Raw genomic sequence first — 22,494 nt, forward strand, 5'->3', positions numbered from 1 at the left:
CTAATATCACAGCGTTTGTTAGTCTGATGCTTTTGACCTGCATGCACTGCCTGTGGAAATGATGGGAAAATACTGCGAGTCATCAGAAAACAGCATTTATACACCTGGCAGCCAAGGGGAACGGACATCAGGAGTGTCTGTGGACATCTGGGGGGATATTGAGGAAGACAAAGCTTGCTTTCTGCTGCAGTGAAGGGAAAAAATTAGGTGGGGGCGGGCGGGAGAAAGTATGATTGTTGTCTCTGTGTGACAGGAGGGTTTAGGGAAATTGTTTATTTCTTTGTACCAGTACAGGAAATGTCTTTGTTTATGCATGTATCTGTGGGACTGGAAGAGGCAAAGTCTTTCTCTTTGGCAGCAGGGATGGATTTTTTTTTTTTTTTTTGCTTAGGCATAGGAAAAGGGGAGATTTATTTTTCTGTCTTATTCTGTGGAAGGGGATGAAGGGCGGTCTGTCTACATATCTACCAGCTGTTCAAAAAAGGAAAATATGCACGGTCTGTACAGACTTCAAAAGGGGTTGAGCGTAGGTAGGAGAGTTCATTTCAACGCTGTCCCAAGCTGAGCAAATGCTCAGATATCTATTTTTGGCTCTAATGACGTTCAAACTGACAAACCAGGAATTCAAAGCATTGTGCTCCACAAAGCACACTGTACAGTTTGGAAAACAAGGCAAGTAACACCCCCCCGCACCCCCGCACTCACTTCCCTCATTCTAGCCTGAGGCACTTAGGACTCCAGGGCACCCCCAAAAGCTCTTTTTCCTCACTGCCATTTTTAAAGTTTTCATCCCATTACACGTTCCAAGTTATTCCTCCTTCTTCCCACGGTGCCACCTTTGTCCTTCCAGTCTGACACAAAGTGATCCCCGCTGCCTGAGGAGCTGGTGATCCCACTTCTCCCCCCCCGCCCCCGACTCGCACACACACCCCCCGATTCCCCTCCCGGCATGGCACCCCTCCCCGCCGCACACACCGTAACTGCCGGGCCGAGGGGGCGGGCGGGGGGGGGGCCACCCCCTGCCCCGCATAGGGCCGGGGGAGTCGGGGGGACACAACAGGGCGAGCCGCAAGCCGCCAAGATGGCTGTGACCCCGGGGGGGGGACACACAGACACCAGCGGCCGGGCGGGCTCCCGGACCGCCCCCGCCACCCCCCCCCCTCTCCTCCCCTCCCCGCGCCCAGGGCCCGGCGCGAGGCGGCCGTTGGGCGCTCTGAGTGAACGTACGGGTGCCCGCGGGGAGCGGCGGGCCCCACCGCCGCCGGCGGCGGAGGTGAGCAGAGCGGTAGGGGAGGAGAGGGGGCGGTAGGGAGGGACGGAGGGAGGGGAGGCGGCCGACGGGGCGGGGATTGCCCCACCAGTGCGCTGTTTGTCCCTGTTCCGCCGGGAGAGGAGGAGGGCCCTGTCCGGCCGCCTTCTGCTGCCCCCCCTCCCTCAGTGTGAGGGGACCGGGGCGACCGGGGCGGGGGCGGGGGAGGTGATGAGCTTGGGCCGGGGGCTGCGGCGGCAGCGCGGCTGCTGCTGCTGCTGCTGCGGCGGCGGCGGAAGGCGACGGCGGGCCGTTGGAGGGTCTGTCCGGCCGGCCCGAGGCCAGGGGGATGCAGCGGAGGACGTGTCTGGGTCTGGGTGTAGCTGATCGGAGAAGAGAGGCAGCCGCCGACCGGAGAGGCCGAGGAGCAGCGGAGGAGAGCCACCCTAACATGCCTTTTCCTCTCCCTCCTCTCCAGCGGCCATGTTAACCAGAAAACCCTCAGCTAGCGCCGCCGCTGGTGCTGCCTACCCAGGCGGTAAGGAGCGGGCCGCCGCGGTCGCCACCGCGCCGGGCTGCGGGCTCCCCGCGCCGTCCCAGCTGCCCTGGGCCGGGCCGGGCCGTGCCGGGCGGGGAGAGGCGGAGGCGGGGGGGGGGGGGCGCGGGTGACGGAGGCTCGGTCGTTCCGCGGTTGCCCCGCAGCTGCCGCGGAACAATGATCCGCCCTCCTCGCCGGCAACCGAGCCTGGGGGGCCGGCGAGGGGCTGCGTGTTTGGCCCCGGCCTGCTGCTGTTGTGCGAGGTGGCGAGTTCGCCTCGGGTAAGGGCCGGGGTGGGGGGAGAAATCGCTTAGAAAAACGACCCAGAAAAAAAATTGGAATCGCGGGATTTGCCGGAGCGGCCGCATTTGACAGGGGACAGCGGTGCTCGCCCCCTCTCCCCGCTGCAGACTTGCGAACTCCTGACGGGTCCCCGGCGGCGCCGGGATTTCGCCGGGCCGGGCCAGGGCGGGCGGCCCTCCAGCCCCGAGGCGTGTGCGGGGCAGAGCCGGCTCGTTCTCCCGGTTAGACGCCTGCCGGTGACGGGTTAATCTCGGATGAAGGGTTTAGCCGGGCGAGCGTGGTCCGCCCGCGCTATTAGCCAGATCGGTGCGTGTGTGCACCGCGGCGGTGATTAGCTTTTAATGGCTTCTGCCTGAAGCAAGGCGGGCGGCGGTGCCGGCGGAGAGCCGCGGCCGCGGGCCGCCACCGCCCCGACGGCCGCGCTGCCGTCCGGCGCTCACCCCTCTGCTCTCCGCAGGCAGGGCAGGGGACAGCGGCCGCCCGCTGCAGTCTTCCCCGGGCACCGGAGCCGGGGTCTCCCGGGCAGGAGCTGGGACCGGCCCGCCGTCGCCCCTCGCATTGCCGCCGCTCAGGGCCACCAACGCCTCCCACACGGTGAGCTCGGGCGGGGGGCCGGGGCGGGGTGGGGGTGGGGGGGCGGCGGGGGCCACCGCAGTTATCCTGTCGCCAAGCGTCCCCCGCGGCGCGACCGAACCCTCACGGGCACCCCGGGGCTGGACAGGGCAGGGACCGCGCCGCCCCGGGCACCCCGTTCTGCCTAACGAGGCGCTTGGCGCTTAAGCAGAGTGCATTTCATTTCTGCGGGCTCCGGTCTAACGTGCGTGTTTGTTGTGAGGCTGGAACCCTGTGACTGCACTGAGAGGCAGCTTCCTCCCTCTCCCTGCCCAGCCTCCCCTTCAGTCTGGTTTTGTGTCTCATTTTCAGTGACAAATTCGATCTTCCACACTCGCACAGAGAAGCTGTTCCGGTAAATGCATTTTTTGAGGTGACATTATTTTGGCAATGAGGTTAGTCGCTGTGATTAAAGGGTCACATGAACTGTGGTGAAAAATGAAGGCTGCTCTCCGCTTATATGTCTGATTAGCTCTAGCCGATAGCTGTCTTCCCTAGTACCCGGGGACAGTGATTGGATGAATCCGACTTTATTGCTGCAGTAGTTTACCTAAAGAAATAAGCACTGATGGCATGAAAAGGATGTTATTTTCCGGTTCTGTGATATCTCACATTATCTCCCACTCCTATTTAATCTAATAGGAATGAAACTTCCCAAGTATGCCACTATATATGGATGAGAGAGGGTATCTCTGTCCTGAAGGCATGAGAGGGTAGAGAGAGGGGTCTGTATGCTGTTGTGTTAACACTAAATATCTAAAATTTTTGTTGCATACATTTCCTTTTAAATTATGAAAGATTTCCTACTGACCCTGAAAGGCATTGATTACATACTTTTCTTAGAATTAATAAGTTCTTCATGGATGCTCACTTGCTATCTTTGTAAACATATGGCAGAGCTTTAAATGGTAATGTGATTATGGGCTAGTGGAAGGTGAAACTATGCATTTAGATATTAGTGTTTCAGTAACTTTCTATGTAGCTTCAGGGGCAAAAGCATCTTACTGAAATCCATTTATACAAAGAATTGGCTTAAATTAAAAAAATCAGTGTATGTAGGATGTTCTCAAAACGAATGATGAATATTCTGCAAGTTCAAGGTGGAGCTGCATTCTTGAGATCAACATCATTGTATATTTATGTAGCTAGGGTGTATATCTGAATTGTTCATTAGTATCAAAGGCCAATTTTTTCACATTCATGTACTAGTTAAGTGCTGGTTGATTTTAGATTTGGGGCAGCAGCTTAATTTTTTTTTTATGACAACAAAAGAAGGAACGTAGTACAAACAGCCTGGACAGCCATTATGAAACTGCACATACAGATGGGCCCACAAATAGCAGGGGCCCACATGTAACAGCCCAGACTTAATTTAGGATTTGTGAAAGTGTGATGGTCCAGCTATATATCTGGGACTACTTACTAGTTTTGGAAGTACAGAACTTTGGTATTTTTATACATAGATTTATATGAGTGTGTCTGTATTATATATAGTGTCTGTGCATATATACATGCACATATAAAGATGAAGTCTTTCTGAAAGCATGCAAGGGGTATTCAAGCATTACATTTCTGTGTTTCGAGTATTTTTATGCACGTACTATTGTGTATGTATGCATATGTTTATATATAGCATATGTGTGTGTATATATATTCATAGAGATTAAATAGTTATGGAAGCATGCAGGGATGATCAAGCATTATATTACTGTGTTTCATGTCCCTCTAGATTCTGACTGTTGCAAACTGTGCCTTTCCTTTGTGATACACAGCCTACTCTACAATATTTATTTAGCCTTGGGTACTATTACAGAAATACCTCAGACTGCCTTTCTGAATTTTGTAGGTGGTTATTTTGTGGTTGGCTAACATAACTTTTTGCGGTAAGGATCAGATGTGACATCAGAATGCTGGATTTTACCTAAAAAAAAGAGCTATATCTGTTATGTGGTCTTTCTGTAAACTCCAGGCCTGCTGACCTCAGCTGACACTGACTGATCAAAACTGTTGGTTTTGCATCCTATTACTTCCTCCAGTCAGACCTATTTAAAATGGAACATTTCAATTTTCTTAAACCATTTTCCTTCTTTGTGTTCATTTGCTTATTCTGTTTTCATCCCTGTTGTATCTATGTGACTTCCATAATAGTGAAAAATTGAGAGTATTTCACTTTGTGTTTTAGACTTTCAGAAGGTATAGTTTGCTTAAGAGGCTGCTGGATGGAAGCATGTACATTGTATATACACTAGTTGTGAGGAGAGACTAAGACTGAAGTTAGGTTTTTTTTGAAGAAATCTGTCATATATCTTGCAGCAGTGAGTTGTGTGATCTAGACTAGTGAAACTGTTGTCTCCTTTTAAGTGAAGTTTCATTGTTTGGTAGTGTAATAGCATGGAGCATGGGTAGAAGGGGCGAAGATGCTGTTTTACACAGGCTTCATGTAACAGGGCAAAGGTTTTGGCTGCAGTCTGCAATCACAGCAACCTTTGTTGCTAAGCAGACTGTTGTATATTGTACCAGGGGAAGGTTTTGTTTATTTAAAAAAAAAAAAAATGTGGCTTCATCCTAGGCTTATTTGTGTCTGCTTCCATCTCTGACTATCTTACTGGCTCATGGTGGAAAACTTGAACTCATTTCCAACACCTTGTCCTCTTGATTTTTCTCTCCAAAGTCATTGCTTTCTCTTTTGAAGCCTTAAGTTCTTGCCTTGATGATTGGAACCTTTTTCTATTCACTCTCTCCCATTTCATTATGGTGTTCTTACATTCACTTGACATGCTGCAGTAGAGATTATCTTGCTTGCCTGCTGCTCTGCTCATGTAAATCCCTACCCGTCTGTGACTCCCTCTCCCAGACTCTTGTCTCTGTCTTCTGCCTACCTCCATCTCTGTTCTTTCTTATTTGGCATGTATCCCTGCATTCTGCACTCTTCCTGTTTCTCTTGCAGTAAAGCAGTCTTAATCTTTTTCTCCTCCTGTCTAGTACTGTAACAACAACCCATTTACAGGGCCTGTGATTCCATGATTCAATGCCCTCCCTCTTCAAGCCCTATCTAAGATTCCCCTACAGCATGTCTGTTTTCTTTTGCCACCAGGGTTGAATATCTGTCCATGTACTTTTGTATCAGTCATTCAGTCTTAATCTTAAAAATCTTAAATTTGATTTTTTTTAAAAAAAATGAATTTACCTTATAATGGAACAGAGATTCCTGGACTCTGTTAACATGAAGATCTGGTGGGTCACGTGCTGCAGATTTTTATTGTGGGCAGCTAGCTGCCTTAAAGCAGGTAAAACCAAACAAAATACCTTCCTATTGTGGTGTTTCCATGTAATAAATTGTCACAGAAATGCTGTCACGTTTGAGTGGAAATACCTATACCGTCATGATCTGAACTTTGCTATAGCTAGATTTCTTTGGATGTTTCTTCTTCTGCATAAAACTTGTATCCGGGGGGAATATGGAGCTATCTTAACTTTTAACGGAGGAAGGCTCTGAAATTTGGCTCCAACAGCTGGTGACCGTGCTATAGGCACTGCAGTACATCTGGGGCCGTCTCTTGTATATGAACACTTCAGCTTACCTGAAGTGTTCATTTTAGTCTGCATTAACTGTCCTTTTTGGTTTCAACATGCATAATACGTGCAGGGTGTCCCAGAAGTATTCAGACTCACTGCACCCGTGTGTTCCTGAAAGGAGGAAAAATATTTATGAATCAGTATCACTCTTGAGACATAGTTCTGTCTGTGAAAATACTTGCTATATAAAATCAAAGTTAAGTTTCTAAAAATAAGCTTATATGGGCCAGATAGGACAGCAGCAAAAAATCCAAATGGTGTGTTTTTTCTTGTTGAGCTCTTGTTGAGCCACAAGCTCTTTAGGACAAGGGCTTAGTCTTTTTCGGTATATAAAACCCATACTCATAATAAAACCATTATGATAATCCTGCATTATTGTTATCGTGCTAATTAGCAGCTATTTTTAGTTCCAAACAGAGGAATGCTGTTAAATTCATTTATCAAGGAGAAAAAGGCTTTTTGTATATTTGCTTAGGCTGTAGTCAAGAAAATAGGTAGTGAAGCATGCTACAGCTGATACCGTATGCCTCTAGCACGTTAGGCACAGTAGGGCTGAAACTGGCATGCCTAGAAATGCTATAGAAAAGGGGATATATAGTGTAACATTTATTGTTCAGTTAAGTTACAACTTTGGAACACTATTTCTCTGTTGTCCTCATCTATGCAAAGTAATAGCAGATAAAGACATATTATTCCTGTGCAGTATTTCAGCAGACCATCGTAATTGCTTTGCTATTAAGATTCATTTGATAAATCTTTTTAGATTCTGATTGACATCAAAATCTTTTTTTTTCTGGGGTTTTGCTCAAAAATAAAATTATAATATATAGCTGAAGCGTGTCTGTCTTGGATGATTTTATAGGGTGCTAATATCGTATCAACTCGCTTCTGCAAAGATGGAGTATGATACAAGTACATAGCGTTTTGATGCTTTTGGAAGATAAAGTTGAGAAGAGGTATGTGCTTCTGCGGTGTTTAACCCTGTAGTCATAGTCTTGCAGGAGATCTTGAAAGAGAGTGTTGCATAGGCTGAGTGTTACTGCAAAGCAATTGTCCATCAGTTTGCCGCCTTCTTAGCAGGGTGGACTCAGTTTTATGCTATTTCTATGTTGTTACAGGTCTGTAGTCTAAGTATAGTAAGTTACTGTTGTACATCTGTCCCTAAACTCATTTGTGAAAACAAAACAAAAAAGCAAACCCCAAACACTCCCACCACCCCCCCCAAAAAAGTGGTAGTTTTTTTGTTGTTGTTGTTGTTTTGCCTGGTGTCTCTACTTCAAAGGTTAGCATAATATTTTCAGCATAGCCGTCCACTTCAATAAACTGAGCAAACCGAAATTAAACCAAATAGTAGCCACGATTTTGAAGTTTTTCATAACTACTGAGAGGAAAAAAACCCCAGCATTGCAACGTTTGCTGTTTTGTAGTTGATGTTGTCAGAACATTCAGGAAGATTAGTTCTTTGAGTTCAAGCCTGCCTGTTATTTCAATATGTTTTATGGAGAAATGTGTACATCAAAAAGTTCTTGAAGATGTGTGCTATAAAAATATGTGAATATTAGAAGGTGTAGATGGGTCTGAGCACGGGCAGTAAAATATATAATAAGTAAACTACATAAGTGCATGCAGGTTGTCAGCTGTGTAGGTTGTTGGTTCTGGAATTTACAGGCCCATCTGCAGAAGCAAAAGGGAGACACGTTATAAACCTCTTACGCTTATGGTTTCAGATGGAAGGCAGATGGAGCTTCTGTGTACCGTGAACAGTTTGGCACTGGACTAAGAAGGCTGTAGTCCTTTGTATCTCCCCAAGCCCGTTAGTTGTGGTTCAGGGAACTTAGAGTGGCAGTGGTGAAGCCTGTGGAGCTTGTAAGCAGTGCAAGCCTGAACTTGACAGCAATCTCAGACACTGGGTAGCCAGAAGTAGATAGGCAGAGCAAAGGGCTGGTAAGAATCCAACCCTCATCCAGGCTGGAAATAGGAGAAAAGATGGTGATTCTCATACAAGGCCATACCGTGAGATGGTGAAGGTCGATTTTTCATATTGACTTTGTAGTTGTGATTTGTCTGATAGCTCTGAAACACCTGTTAGGGTTTTTGAAAGAAAAGTGAGCTCTCTTCTACCTCACAGCTTTTGGAATAGAGCCTGTGCTAATTTGGTGTCTTTTCTTTCACAAAGAAAACCAGTGCTACCGTTTGCATGTGCATTTGCATTCCCAAGCAGCGGCTGACTGAAACTGGCAAAACCAGTCACTGGATTTGAGGTGAAGCTGGGGTAATGCTGGTGATTTCATTCTGCTGCTTGGAAAAAAAAAAAAAGCCATCCTGTGAGCAGCAAGAGAAACCATGAGGCTGCCTGAAGGTGCAGGAAACAGAGCTAAATGGTTTACACTTCAGAATGTGTTTACAAACGTGCTTTTAGGAAAAAGAACTCTTTAGTCCCTGTTGAGTGGATAAATGTTTGGGTTTTTTTCCAAGCCCTGATACAGAGCAAATAATTTCAGTTTGAAGAATTCCATGGTACATCTGTTGTAACACCCAGTGCTTAGGAAGGGCAGAAAATAGTTAACTCTGAAAACAGGTGGCTCAAGTGAAGAAAAAAAAGAAATATTCAAGACATGAACTGTGGCAATGAGCACTTGGGTTAAGAAATTCTTAAAGATGGTTTTCTCCCCTAGGCTCTTTCTTCCTCGTTGTCTGTACATTAGTATTGTCTACTCCTCGTTTGTCCAGATATGTTCTACTTTGTTGTTCAACCAGTGCCACAAAAGAAACGTTTGTACCTGGAATTTCCTAGCTTGAGTACTTGCAATCTGTACAGTTACACTGCTGCCTCATTGTGCATTACGAAGATTTGCAAAACTATATGTGCTGAACCTCCGACACAGCTTACTAACTAGATCCAGTTCTGAGATGCATCATGTGGCAGCTCTTGGGGCCGATTTTTTTTTTTTTTTTATTCAGTAACTGGTGTTTATTTAGAGGATCAGAGCAACCTTCAGGAAAGTACTACTGCAGCGTGCTTCAAACCTGACCTGAAGGAATTCCCTGCAGGCATGACAGGCTTTTTAAGTCCTCTTGATGATTTAATTCCTGATGCTCTTGAGACATCAAACTAGGAAGGGAATTAATGTTGATATCATGTATATCTTCACTGTGTTTAAATGTTACAAATGTTTTTGCTCAGAATTGCAATTGTGTGGTAAGACTTTCTATGAAATTGATCAGATTTCATAGCATGAGCCCAAATTGCTCTGCAAGTAAACATACACAGTCAAACCGCAATGATGAAATAAGATGGACCAGTTATTCAACATGAGTCAAAATGGAATCGGAAGAGCAGCGAACTCAGCAGAAGAGGTCCCTGAGAGCTCTTGTTCTTATGTTGTGTGAGTTTTCAGAGCTGCAAATTTCAAAATATCCAAAGGTGAAGCTGGCATCCAGCTGGCTACTCCTTGGGAACAAGTTACTGAATTTACAAAACATGCTTCTGCCGTATCAGAGGGATACCTTAACAGAAGCACAAAGTATGCTAGAGTCTGCGTTGCGTGTCCTGGTTTTCTCATTAGGAAGCACTTCCATGGTTGCAGCACAGATTTCATTGCCTCATATCACAGCACACAACTGTCATTTTCTGATTTAATTTCAGCAACCTTAAGTGAACAGGGAATATGTTTTCCTTAGCTGTGTAGAAAGAGTAAGGTTCAGATTAAAAGTGCTCTCAACCCTGGCTTGATCATCTGTCTGACAGTATCAGTGAACTTTTGGTTAGTAATTTGGCATAAATATTAAGACTGGTGAATCAGCTGGAGAGAACAGCAGGGGAATTCTTCCTACGTTTGTGTAAGACCAGGCAGAAGACAAACTAATTATCCTCTACTTTAGAGCAAATGAGGAATTCTAAGGACAGCTATTTTAGTGGCAAGTATATGCTTGTAAATTTCTTGTTTCTCCTTAAAAACAACAGGTTTTGAGCAATAGTTGTTTTCACACCCCGGAACTTCCAGTGGTTTTTTTTGCCTGAAAATACTGAATGCTGCTGTTTATTGCCTTTTGAAAACTGTCAAGAACAAATGTAATTTCCAAAATCAACTAATCATTTTTTTTCCATTCCTTTAAAATACAGTTACTCATGTTCTTCAAGGCAAAGATTTTCTTTCTGCTCAAGTCTGTATCAGGCCCCAAATCTCATCTTGGTTAAAAGTTATTATAAGACTGTTTGCGAAAGCGCTGAAGGATATGCTTATGCTTCATTGATCTGAATGCTTTGCTGAATAGTGACTGCTGAGTTGTAAGCAGTGAATGGCATCTCTTGAACTTCAGAAATGTGCAGGTTCTTTTCCTCTTTGTGCATGTCACAGCACATTCCTTATTGCTTAAAATTGTATCTGGAGCTTTTGATATACAGCAAATTTAGGAACAAGTTAAAATCTTGATTTCTGAGAAGAGCCTTAGCCATGTACGTTCTAGGAGGCATTATGTGTTGATTTCCAGCATCAACAAAACTGCTGCTATGTTCCGTAAAGTCTAATTTAATGTCCATCAAGCATACTTCTTGATGTTACAGGACTGTTGCCTTGAAGAGTCCTTGGACGAATTGCTAGCTTATCATGGTAGCACATCTGTGATTGCCTTGTTGCAAACATTTAGAGAGTCATGACAGTGGCATTTGAGAAACAAGGATCTGGAAAATTTAATAGCATCTCAGAGTATCACAGTATATGCACTGTATATTTTAGGTTATCTGTAGACAACTGACTTCTAGGAAGGTACTTAGTTTTGAGGAGCTTTAGGCAGGCTGACGGGTTGCAGTATGAATGGTGAAGCATAGAGTTCATGTCTTTCATGTTAACTGGGTATGTATTTATTTTCGATTTTAGGTTGGAGGCAGTAAGCACACAATGAATGAGCACCTCCATGTTGGTAGCCATGGACAAATCCAGGTCCAGCAGCTGTTTGAAGATAATAGTAACAAGAGGACGGTTCTGACAACACAACCAAACGGACTTACAACGCTAGGCAAATCTGGATTGCCAGTGGTTCAGGACAGACAGTCAGAGAGCGCTCACAGACGACAAGGGAGCTCCAGCTCTTCAAAGTCTACAGATGGAATAGGGAAGGTGAAAGTCTCCGTTATGACACCAGAGCAGGCAATGAAGCAATACATGCAAAAATTAACAGCTTTTGAGCATCATGAGATTTTTAGCTACCCTGAAATATACTTTTTGGGTCCAAATGCAAAGAAGCGGCAAGGTGTGATTGGTGGTTCCAACAACTGCGGATATGATGATGACCAAGGGTCTTACATACAAGTACCCCATGATCATATTGCATACAGGTATGAAGTCCTGAAGGTTATAGGGAAAGGAAGCTTTGGGCAGGTGGTGAAGGCCTACGATCACAAGATGCATCAGCATGTGGCACTAAAAATGGTGAGAAATGAAAAACGTTTCCACCGCCAAGCTGCGGAAGAAATTAAGATCCTGGAGCATCTCCGGAAACAAGATAAGGATAACAACATGAATGTTATTCACATGTTGGAAAACTTCACATTCCGCAGCCATATCTGCATGACATTTGAGTTGCTGAGCATGAACCTGTATGAATTAATAAAGAAAAACAAGTTTCAGGGCTTTAGCCTGCCTTTGGTCCGCAAGTTCGCCCACTCAATTTTGCAGTGCTTGGATGCTTTGCACAAAAACAGAATCATTCACTGTGACCTTAAACCTGAGAACATTCTGTTGAAGCAACAGGGTAGAAGTGGTATTAAAGTGATTGATTTTGGCTCAAGTTGTTATGAGCATCAGCGTGTCTACACTTACATTCAGTCACGTTTTTACCGTGCACCTGAAGTCATCCTTGGTGCTCGTTACGGGATGCCCATAGATATGTGGAGCTTGGGCTGTATTCTAGCAGAGCTTCTCACCGGTTATCCACTTTTACCTGGAGAAGATGAAGGAGACCAGCTGGCTTGTATGATTGAGCTGTTGGGCATGCCCTCTCCAAAACTCTTAGATTCATCCAAGCGAGCCAAAAACTTTGTGAGCTCGAAGGGTTATCCTCGCTATTGTAGCATCACAACCTTATCTGATGGCTCTGTAATACTTAATGGTGGACGCTCTCGGAGGGGAAAACTACGTGGCCCACCAGAGAGCAGAGAATGGGGTAATGCATTAAAGGGATGTGATGATCCTCTCTTCCTTGACTTCTTAAAACAGTGTTTAGAATGGGATCCTGCTATCCGTATGACACCCAGCCAGGCTTTGCGGCATCCCTGGCTAAGGAGACGGTTGCCAAAGCCTCCGACTGGGGAAAAGGCCTCGGCGAAGAGAATTACAGAGAGCACTGGTGCTATAACGTCGATTTCCAAGTTACCTCCGACTTCAAGCTCAGCTTCAAAACTGAGGACTAATTTGGCACAGATGACAGATGCCAATGGGAATATTCAGCAAAGAACAGTGTTGCCAAAACTCGTTAGCTGAGTCTGAAAAACCCAATGCTGTTAATATGAGAGATACAATGTGGCTGAGCCTTATTTGTATGAAAAAGTAGCTCAGAAATACATTTTTATTTGCTCAATAACTTTATTCATTTGTATCTTTCAACACTCATTTTAAATGTAAGAAATGTTGATTTTGTTTTTATAAAAACACGGGGACAATGCTTTAAGTTTTTATACTTATTTTTTAAAATGTTTGTCTTCTACAGTACAATTAGCCTTACTGTAACTAGTGTGACACAGTAATAAACATCAGTGGCAGGCCACTGGTTACAACATGACTGTCATGCATTGCAGCGTGGTGTCAAAGGTATTAACCTTTCTCTTCCATGGTTCATATTAGGTTTTGCCTGGCGCAAATTTGTAAGACTCGACCTTTTGGATTTTATGGGTATGGGTCTTGATTCTGCAAACACTCACACCTATGCCTGACTGGACTCCAGAGAGAATACTCAAAGAAATACAGTTAAGCATCTGTAAACTTGTAGTTTGATGTGGAGCCATAGCATCTTACATTGTGATTTTCTGTATGGTAGCCCAGAGAAAGTAGTGGTATCACAAATGGTACAGTCACCTCCTATGGAATGCTTTCTTTATTCAAAAGTAAGGGTTTTTTTTTTAATTAAAATGAGCATTTAAATATAATGCAAAAAAAAAATAGAACTTCCCGGGCTAAAATGACTCCCTTATCTTGCATGCTGTGTTGTAGAGTGAGAGGAACAGGCAGTCTCAGAAAGAATGAAGATGGAAGTATGTCTGTTCCTCTAAATCTGAAAAGGACTGATAAGCTGGTAAAGCAAAATGTTCTGGACTTCGTTTCCGGCGTATAACATTGAGCATTCACACTGGGCTTTTTTTCTTTTTTCCTCTCTTGTTTTCTCTCTTAATGTGCAGCTTCGTCTCCCTAAATCACACAGGCAGAAGTGCTCATTCTGTCAGTTTTGTACTGTAACTTCCAGACTGTTATGCTACATGAATTTCACAGGTTGCTTTTATTTCTTCTGTCAGTGTTTGTCTGGGCAAGTGTGACCTCTGGTACTTTTACACTTCAGATCAAATCTGCGTGTAAGGGCAAACACTATGATACTACATTGCTTTCTGTAGAAAAGTACTTCACCTTAAACAGCATAACTGTAGATGGAAATATCCTCAGTGGAAAGCTTTTAGTTGGCAGACACCATCCTAGATACTTTCTAATAAGGGAGAATTATTAAAGGAAAGTTAAATGGTTGGAATTTGACTTAATCTCTGGCATTTGTAGTTGAAAAAAAACTTTGAAAGAACAGTTAGAGATATGTGTAGATTTGTTCATGTGTGTGTGCTAATGCTTGGTTTTTCTTTTTGACTTTTAATTGCATTCATGGAAGAAAGATGGTCTTTACTGAGGAATAATATCTAAAGCTATGAGAGAAATATTCACGCGTTGTAGCATGTTTTCAGCAAGAACAGTTTGAAATCTAAAATCAGTATTTCAGCACGTACAATGGCTGTTGTCTACATTGGATGTACAAAACATGAAAAGGGAATTTTAAACAAAGTAGAACATAATCTGGAAGGATTTATGGATGTTAGAACAAGACATACTAGAATGGATTGCATTAAACCTCAATAACTTTACTATAAGCAACATTTATATGCACAGATTTTTCTGAGTTACTTGTACAAATTATGAAAAATACTTAAAGCATGGTCCCCTGAGAGGCCAAGAAAGTTTCCGGTTAAGTTCTTCATATTCATTACTTTACTGCTTACAGCTTAATTTTTTTTTGTTTGTTTGTTTGATTGGTTGGTTTGTTTTTAGCTTAATGTAAGACTAGGGGAGGGATATAAATGCAAAATGACAGAATTCTCAGGAAACATATCGCTTAACTTCTTGCCAAAAAGTTAACATCTAAAGAAGCTCCAAAAATAATTTCTGAGTAGAGGACAGCATTTGTTGATTGATAACTGTAAAAATCAGAGCATCAATCAACCATTTTTCTTACTTTTTTTTTTTAAAAAGATCCTTTCCTGCCTCTAGTCAAGTTAAATTATTTAGTGTTAAATGTTCACAACTTTGTACAATGTGTGTAAGTGCAATATGTAAACATGTATGAAATCATGTTAAAAATGAAATATAGTAATACAGCTAAGAAAAGTGGCTTTTGGAATATGAATATCCAGTAAGTTATGGTCAGTAAATTCTAAGTCTGGAAAAGAGATATATTAATTTTCATATAAAATTAACTGACTCTCATGACTGTGGGAATACAATACTGTATATTTTTCTACAGTAACTGGGAATCTTTACTTCCACCACCTGCTTGACTTTACCACTCTTTTCTACCTTAACTCTTCCTGCAAAAGTTAAGAAATAGAGATGCTTATGTTAGAGGTGGAAGAAGACTCACCTCCCTTAATATATTTTAAATACATGTTCCGGCCTTTCATGGCAATTTAAGGTGAAAACATGCATAATGTTCATGGGTCATTAATGGGCTAAAACCACTAAATTTTGTTTTTCATGTAACCGGTTCTTAATGCCAGTAGTGCATTTATGATCCACCTTCTTCGTAAATGCTACCGGAAACTTTAAGGCCAAAATATAGTGTGCAGAGCTATTTTTTTTAACCCAGATACAGTGGAACTTCTATACTAAAGGAGCAGATACATCAAGGTTTTTAAGTGATGTAGCTGCTTTTTATTGTAGCTTATTTATACGTGTAAAAAAAGGCGGGGGGGGGGGGGGGGGGAGGACGTTGCCTCTTGCTTTGATGTGATTTTATTCTAAGGGCTCTGGTAATTAGGCTGATAGAAGTTGGCTTGGAAACAGTGCTTAGTCTCACATGTTACCATTGTCTGGGGATGTCTGAGCTATTTGCAGATTTAGTAATAGCACAGTGTCGTCTTGTCTTTGGTTGCAGTCTCACTTGGCTCAGTTTCTTGCACCACTGGAGTGTTCATTACCACTTAAGTGTATTGGAACAACAGAGTGACGCAAGATGTGTAGATTAACAATAGAGGATGGATTGTGCCCTTGGTGTTAACAATGTGCCTTTTGTTACAAATGCGTGTTGTAGGGCATGCATCTTGGCCTCTTTAACCCTTTGAATACTGGATAGTAGGGATGAAATCTATTTTTAAATGCTATGCCTGTCTTAAAACATCCTGTAGATGATCGAGGCCTTAACAGAAACAATAAGGCAATCACACTGCTAAGGTGGAGAGGACACTCTGTTCTTGTAGTACGTCTCACTAAGGGGTTAAAGATGGCCCTTCCTCATTGGTTGTACTTTAACATCAAATTGATTTTTTTTTTTTAAATAAATTTTTTGTTATGATGACACTAGACAGAAATCAGCTGTATTTGTAAAAATTTACCTCAAACTCTTTAGTTTTATAGTGTGATTTAATCCCAGGGCATTTGGTATGAACCAAAGTGCATTCCTTTTATATGCGCCTGGCTCTTATAAAGGTGGCCAGGGATTTTTACAATTTGGGTGCAAGGCACTTAAGCCACTTTTAACTTAGTGGGTGGTTTGGAGTTATAAATGACTTCATGGGAGTGTTGAAAACACTTTAGACATAAGTAGCATCGGGCAATATTAGAATCTTTAGGAAAGGGTGTGCATTATTTGATGCTCTCCATTTTTTTAGTATTTTTTTCCATCAATAATATTTGTGATAAGTAAAAAAAAAAACCTCATTTTCCAGTCAGCAAAGATTAGAATATTGCCCAGTTAATGCTATGGTAGCATTTAAATAAAATAACATTTGTGAATTATTGTTTCTAGGGGCTTGTACATCTCTGCTACAAATTGTAATGACTCAGTTCAACTGCTACAATTACGTCTAAGCAGTAGCTTGGGTTTTATTGGGCAACGACTTAGACACGTGACTGTAATATGCTGCAACTGTGTGTACTGAAAACATGTGAAAAACGATTGAATGTGGACTGTGTATATATGTATGTATAATTTTCTGTGAGATGCTGCTGTTGCCACTTAACATTGAAGATGTTGTAGTGGGTTTTAATCCTAGTGGCCAGTTTTATGATACTGTATGTATTGTACAGCTGATGACAGGAGTTAAGACTGTTCTAGTGAATATTTGTTACATTTTATTGTTGTGGCCAGAGATCATTTCAGAATAAAATTTTATGTCCAACTTTACTTCTCTCCACTGTAGTTTGGGTTTTTTTCTGGTCATAAAGAGAGAGAGCCCTTGGAGTGCTGGCATTTCTTAAACATGGAGAGGCCTTCTCCTAGGCTGCTGAAGTCAATGTCAGCAGTGCCTTTGTCCCCCAGCGTGCTTACTGGTATCTGTGTATAGTAATGACCCATTGCTGGAGGATGACTTTGCTGCTGCTTTATGTGTCTTGACAGCCTTGGATATTGCCCAAAGGGTGCTTTTGCCCTGAGGTTTCTAAAGTTCTTCTCAGGACTTAGGAAGTAATATATTCGTATTTTCATTTGCGCCATGCTTGAGAGAAGACTTATTTGGCAGGAATTTTGCCGGCATGAATGTTTTAATTCTTTTTAGCTGCTTTTAAAATATCTTTTAAAATAACAATCTAATTTTATAAGAAATATTTGTTTGAGGAAAGGTGCAGTGTGTATTCTTTTTCTTAAAACTGCTTTTAAAAAGCCCAAATTTCTGCAGTGATTTTTGAGTCAGACTGACTTTTCAGACTTCATAAAGTCCCAGGATGATGAGAACGTACTACACAAAGCTGGTAGGCTAGGCTGAGCTAAATTCTGTTGACATATAAATCCAGGGTAATTTAACAGTTTAGCGCAGAACTGTCTTGTGAGTAGTTGGCCACATTCTCTTCTTGGTGATGGCAGTGTACACCCAGAGCAGTTTCACGGAAAAGCTTTCTGATTCAGGTGAGCCCAGGCTGAAATCAAGGGCTTTTAGCTGCACTTCACTATCTCCTTTTCAGCATAACTGGGAGATTCCAGAGCACAAAACCCCATCAAGGTGAAATACAGATAAAAACAGTATACAGCCCCAAAGAGCAGCAAGCCAAAAATTGTATCTTTGTGGATTAAAACCTATTTATTAATTACAGTGTTCTTCTGAGGACACGGGCTTTTTCAGCTTTTTTTAGTGGATTTCTTTTCCTTCTAATCTTTCTCTCACCCTATCCTCCAGCCATCTATCCCTCTTGCCAACTCTTGTATATTTCTGCCACATCTGTTTTTTTCATTTGAAGAAGGTAAGGGCCATCTCGCTGGATTTCAGTTCTCTGGAAGTTGGCCTGTGCCGTTTGCTGAGACTCCCAGTAGCTGGCAGGGAAAATGGCATTGCCCTCTGCCAGCAGTGCTCCCTCCCTGGTCTCTGACAGAGAGCTCAGATCCCTCTCTGAAATGGGGCCCTTGGAATCCCACCCTGAATGATGGTCTGTGGTTGCTGTTGTCTCCACAGTACTTCATTTTGTGAAGAAATTGTGGCTTCCTTTGGATGTCAGCTGTGCATCTCTTGGGCTTTTTTACAGCAAACCAAGGAAAGAGTGTGAGAAGTGTAGTTATGATCAGGTACCATGTTCTTCACTTCTAGGTGCTGCTGCTTTTCTTAAAAATCTGGTTTTGTCACATTTTTTTTTTAGCATCTCCTTATTGAAAAATCCAACATGAATTTTACTCTTCATCAGAACATGAAAAATTAATAACTAGGGAAATATTAAGGGAAATATCTGTATAGGGCTGTCTGCGGTCAGGAGCTGGTATTTAGAGGGGAAAAAAGATACCTGTAAGACAAATAGGGGCAAATTTGAGGTAAGCATGATCTTTCCTGGGTTCAGTGGAGGTTCAGTAATTACGGCGAGATCGGGTTGAGATTGGGAAAGTCTTAAATGCATCTCAGTGTCTGAAAACCATTGGTAACCTATTATTTCAGTGGTAAAATACCCCTCTTTGAGAGCTTGTAATTTTAAACTATGCTAATAATTAAAGTATAACATTAAAGTGTTTTCTGTAGCTAGAACTTAAAAAATATTATTATACATTTATTTAAAAAATTTGATTTATGATGCTATTATACTGCTAGCATAGTCTTGTGTTTTATATTTTAATGTTCCTGAGAGGAAGCACATTCCTTGTCATTGTCTTGAGTACGTGATACTAGACATCTCCCAGCCATTAGATACGCTATAGCAGAGTAGAAGTGGCATTAACAGAACTGGTTTCTGTTTCTTTACAGAAATCCTCTGTGACTCTTGGAACTGGGGTTTCTCTGTGTCGTTTTCCCTATTTGGTTTTGTCTGTTGTTTGTTTGCTTGTTCATTAGTTTGTTTTTAAGAAGTGCTTTCCAGCTTCTGTGGTGACTCTTGGATCTCTGCTGACTATGGAGCACTTTGGGATAGGGAGTACTAGCAAAAATAATGTTTCTTCAGCTTTTTCCCAACAATAAACAGAAAGTCTAGCTCAGTACCAAACTCCGAAGAGAGGGAACGCACACTCACCTCCAGTTGCTGGGTTCCAGTCTCCACATCAGTTGTTAACCTTGTTCTCTAACTTCTGAATAAAGTTCATCAGAAATACCAAGTGCTGCAGAATGAAATGGCTTATGTCCATCACTTTGAGGGGGAAAAGAGACTACAAAAGCAAGGTCATGACATCTTTTTAGAGAAAGTTTGGGATATAGATGGAGTTAAGAAGAGGTTCTGCTGAGAAGTTACTGGGCTGGAAGCTCTGCATGCCACCCTGGGAGGTGGTAAACACAGTGGTCCTGCTAACAGAGTGGGAACTGTTTTCCCTTTTTTTGTAGACTGTGTTTTCATTTCTTTGCTTTAACTTGGTTATCTGCAAGCTGGAAGTGACTATGCATACCTTAGGTACCTAATACTGCCTGGAGTAGCTGCAAATGGTGAAGTATTACTTTGTAATTAACACTGGGGCTGGGAAAACCAGAGATTCTTATTCAGAGATTGTCTGACCTGACCGTGCCCTGTGCATAGCACCCCGAGAGCCTGTGTAAGACTGTCTAAATGCAAAGCATTGCAAAACAGAGGTGCAGTGAAGTATTAAACCTTGATTAAACATAACATGTGAGAGAAGCGTCCACCAAGCAGAAAAGAAAAGCAATTGACAATTGTGTTAGAGAGACTTTCATCCAAACCAAGTTTTGTATATAGTACTGATTTAGTTAGTAAGACCTATTTAATTTAATAAAAATGACCTGGATAGACAGGTAATATTTTTACTTCAGCTTTGGTGTGGCAGTAAAAATTCCACGACAATTTTTTTTTTCCCCAAATGTGTGGGATGCTTGCAGACACTACAAATACACTCTGCTCAAGCAATCTAGGCATAGAGATCTACTCTAATATAATCTCCTGACAGATGAGCAGGACCTAAACTTAAAAAATACATGGGCGTCTGTGTACTATATATATATGTATGTGTGTACATATATATATATATATATGATTCTTTGATAAACAATACCAAAAACTCTGTAGGCTTTCTGTGTTGTGCTTTACTAAGAAAGTAGATGTGGCCCCATTTTTCCTTTGCCTCTTTGCCTGTTTTTCTAAAGCGGACGTTCACCAGTGAGAGAGCTGTTTTGTAGCTTACTTTTCTTGGCAGCTGAAATTTCTCCTTTGGGATTAAAGCCCGAGTCCATGCACTTATACTGGGTTGATGAACTTCATCAAAGAAAGAAATCTCAAGGCTAAGGCACAGCTTGTAAAGTCCACAGCTAGTATAAAACCAGATTTCTAAAGATCCCAGTACTCATCATGTCCAACTGTGACACTTCCAAAACAGCCTCTCAGATCTGAAAGACCTTTCCACGTGTGCGAGGGTGGCACTGGCCCTGCTCCTCGCAGGGTGCTCCTGTCCCTAACGGTGCACATGGGGCAGGGACGCTTCCCTGTCCTTTCCTGCGTGGCAGAACCGAGGGGCAATGCTCAGGTAAACGCGCTCTCAGGCTGCAGGAGAAGGAAAGTTCTCCCTACCCCAGGACTGGTAGCATCAGGCAAAGCAGCTTAGCGCTTGTCAGGGTGGAATGTGAGGAGGCTGTGACACGCTGTTCTGCTGGCATGGGGGGGAATGTTTCCAATCATAAGTGATTGCAGATGGCCTGTCTTAATTAGCTTTGACAAGTACCTAAGTTGCTGTAAGTTACACCACAAATGGGATCCCGAAGCTTTCATTTTTTGTCACTTTTAAGTAAAGCTTCTTCCCTCCTTCTAGTACAGCATTTCCATTTTTCTTTCCATTTAAGGCTCTTGAGAAGACATGAGATCTTTGTGTAGCTAAGGAGCTATATTTTGATTGACTAAATGATGTATAATTAGGAGGTAGCTCCTGCCAGTGCTCCTCACATGTTGATTGAGAATCGTCTGCAGCAAATCAATGCAGGCAGAGCTGCCGGAAAGGCACGCTGGTATCTTCTCACAGCAGATACCTTTCAACTCCAAATTTCCTTTCTCCTCTGATACTGACTGAGAAGAACTATCTTTGTGGCCAATGACTCTACAGTAGTTACGAGGTTGCACTCCAAGGACCTTCAGTGAAATACTCACCCGTGCAGTTATTTATGATCTGTTGTGTGGGAGTAGCGATGCCAGTAGGCTTTTCAGAGCCTTTGAAGGATGTGAAGCAGAAACCGTTCCCCACTTGGTAGAAGCCCGTTGGTCTGCTTGCCAAAAAGGTGGCTCTGGGATGGGCTCACTCGGGCAAGAATAGAAACAGGAGAGAGATGGCTGCTATGGGGCTTTGAGGAGATACAAATGGGGATTTTATCCTCTGATGAAACTATGGTATAACAGGCACCTAGGAACTTCTGATCAGGAAGGAGCTGGGCACGGAATCCATCCTTGGCTATAGCAGCAGATCAAGCTTTCTTGGTTTTCCCATGGTTGAGGTGGCTCTGGCAGTCCTGGGCAGACAAACACTCCTTTTGGCCAAAGCTGAGGAAATCCTCCTGAGCTGGCCTCTCTGTTCTAGAAGGGCAGGTCAGAGAGACAGGGACTGTGGTGGTTGCAGAGGAAGGGCAATTAGCAATAAACAAGGGATCACTTTTTTCCTCTCACTGGTTTCATCCAACTCTCTGTTGCGTTGGACTTTGGTATCAGTAAACAACTGCCTGCCTTCATGGATCTCAGCTTTCAGAGTTTGCATTTAGCTATTTCTTTTCTACCTTCCAACCAAGACAACCAGAACCTAGGAGCATAGAGCCTAAGGGACACCCCCTATTACAGCAGATACCGTGTCATAAAATCTTTCACATAAATTTATTATTTTTTTCTGCTATAAAAGTAGCTAGCTTACTAGCACCTACTGCTGCTGTTGGAGGACTGTTACAAACTACTGTTTCTCTGATGGTTAGAAATGTGCTTTTAGCTTAAAATAGTTGATGACTTTTTTTTTGTGCTATTTGTTCTTGTGCCAGCATTGTCTTGTAGCTTGAATGATTCTTCAGCCCTACTGGTATTTCGGCATGTATTTATAAAGTGTAATGATATCCCCTTCAGCCCTTCTTTTGCTAGGCTAACCCTATCAAGCTATATTCATCTCATCAGTAAAACTGACTCCCCATTCCCATCCTACTAGGTCTCTGCACCTGTTCTAGATTGAGTTCAGTTTTGTTAGAGCTGTGAACGGCATTCTGGTTGCGGTCCTGCCAGGGAGATGCGCAGTAAGAAAAATACCTCTCCCTGCCCACGGTGGTGCTTCACGCAGTACGTCCCAGGATTTTTCTCCTCTGTGTCACGCCAGCAGCTTAGGGCCA

At 43.0% G+C, this 22,494-nt stretch overlaps 1 protein-coding gene across 3 annotated transcripts; it reads left to right on the forward strand.

Annotated features, from left to right (window-relative positions):
* The first annotated feature begins 1,526 nt into the window (after positions 1-1,526).
* On the forward strand, positions 1,527-16,925 carry DYRK2 (dual specificity tyrosine phosphorylation regulated kinase 2). Of its 3 annotated transcripts, none has more exons than XM_086748906.1 (3): positions 1,527-1,787; positions 2,548-2,684; positions 11,156-16,925. In XM_086748906.1, exons 1-3 carry the CDS (start codon positions 1,733-1,735, stop codon positions 12,755-12,757), a joined length of 1,794 nt encoding a protein of 597 aa, XP_086605032.1. In that variant the 5' UTR covers positions 1,527-1,732; the 3' UTR covers positions 12,758-16,925. The 3 variants fall into 3 exon arrangements, with proteins under 3 accessions (XP_086605032.1, XP_086605039.1, XP_086605048.1); XM_086748922.1 differs by lacking the exon at positions 1,527-1,787 and adding an exon at positions 2,026-2,068; XM_086748913.1 differs by lacking the exon at positions 2,548-2,684.
* Positions 16,926-22,494: the final 5,569 nt, after the last annotated feature.

The sequence above is a fragment of the Chlamydotis macqueenii genome, chromosome 1, assembly GCF_036417535.1.
Source record: "Chlamydotis macqueenii isolate bChlMac1 chromosome 1, bChlMac1.mat, whole genome shotgun sequence".
NCBI lineage: Eukaryota > Metazoa > Chordata > Aves > Otidiformes > Otididae > Chlamydotis > Chlamydotis macqueenii.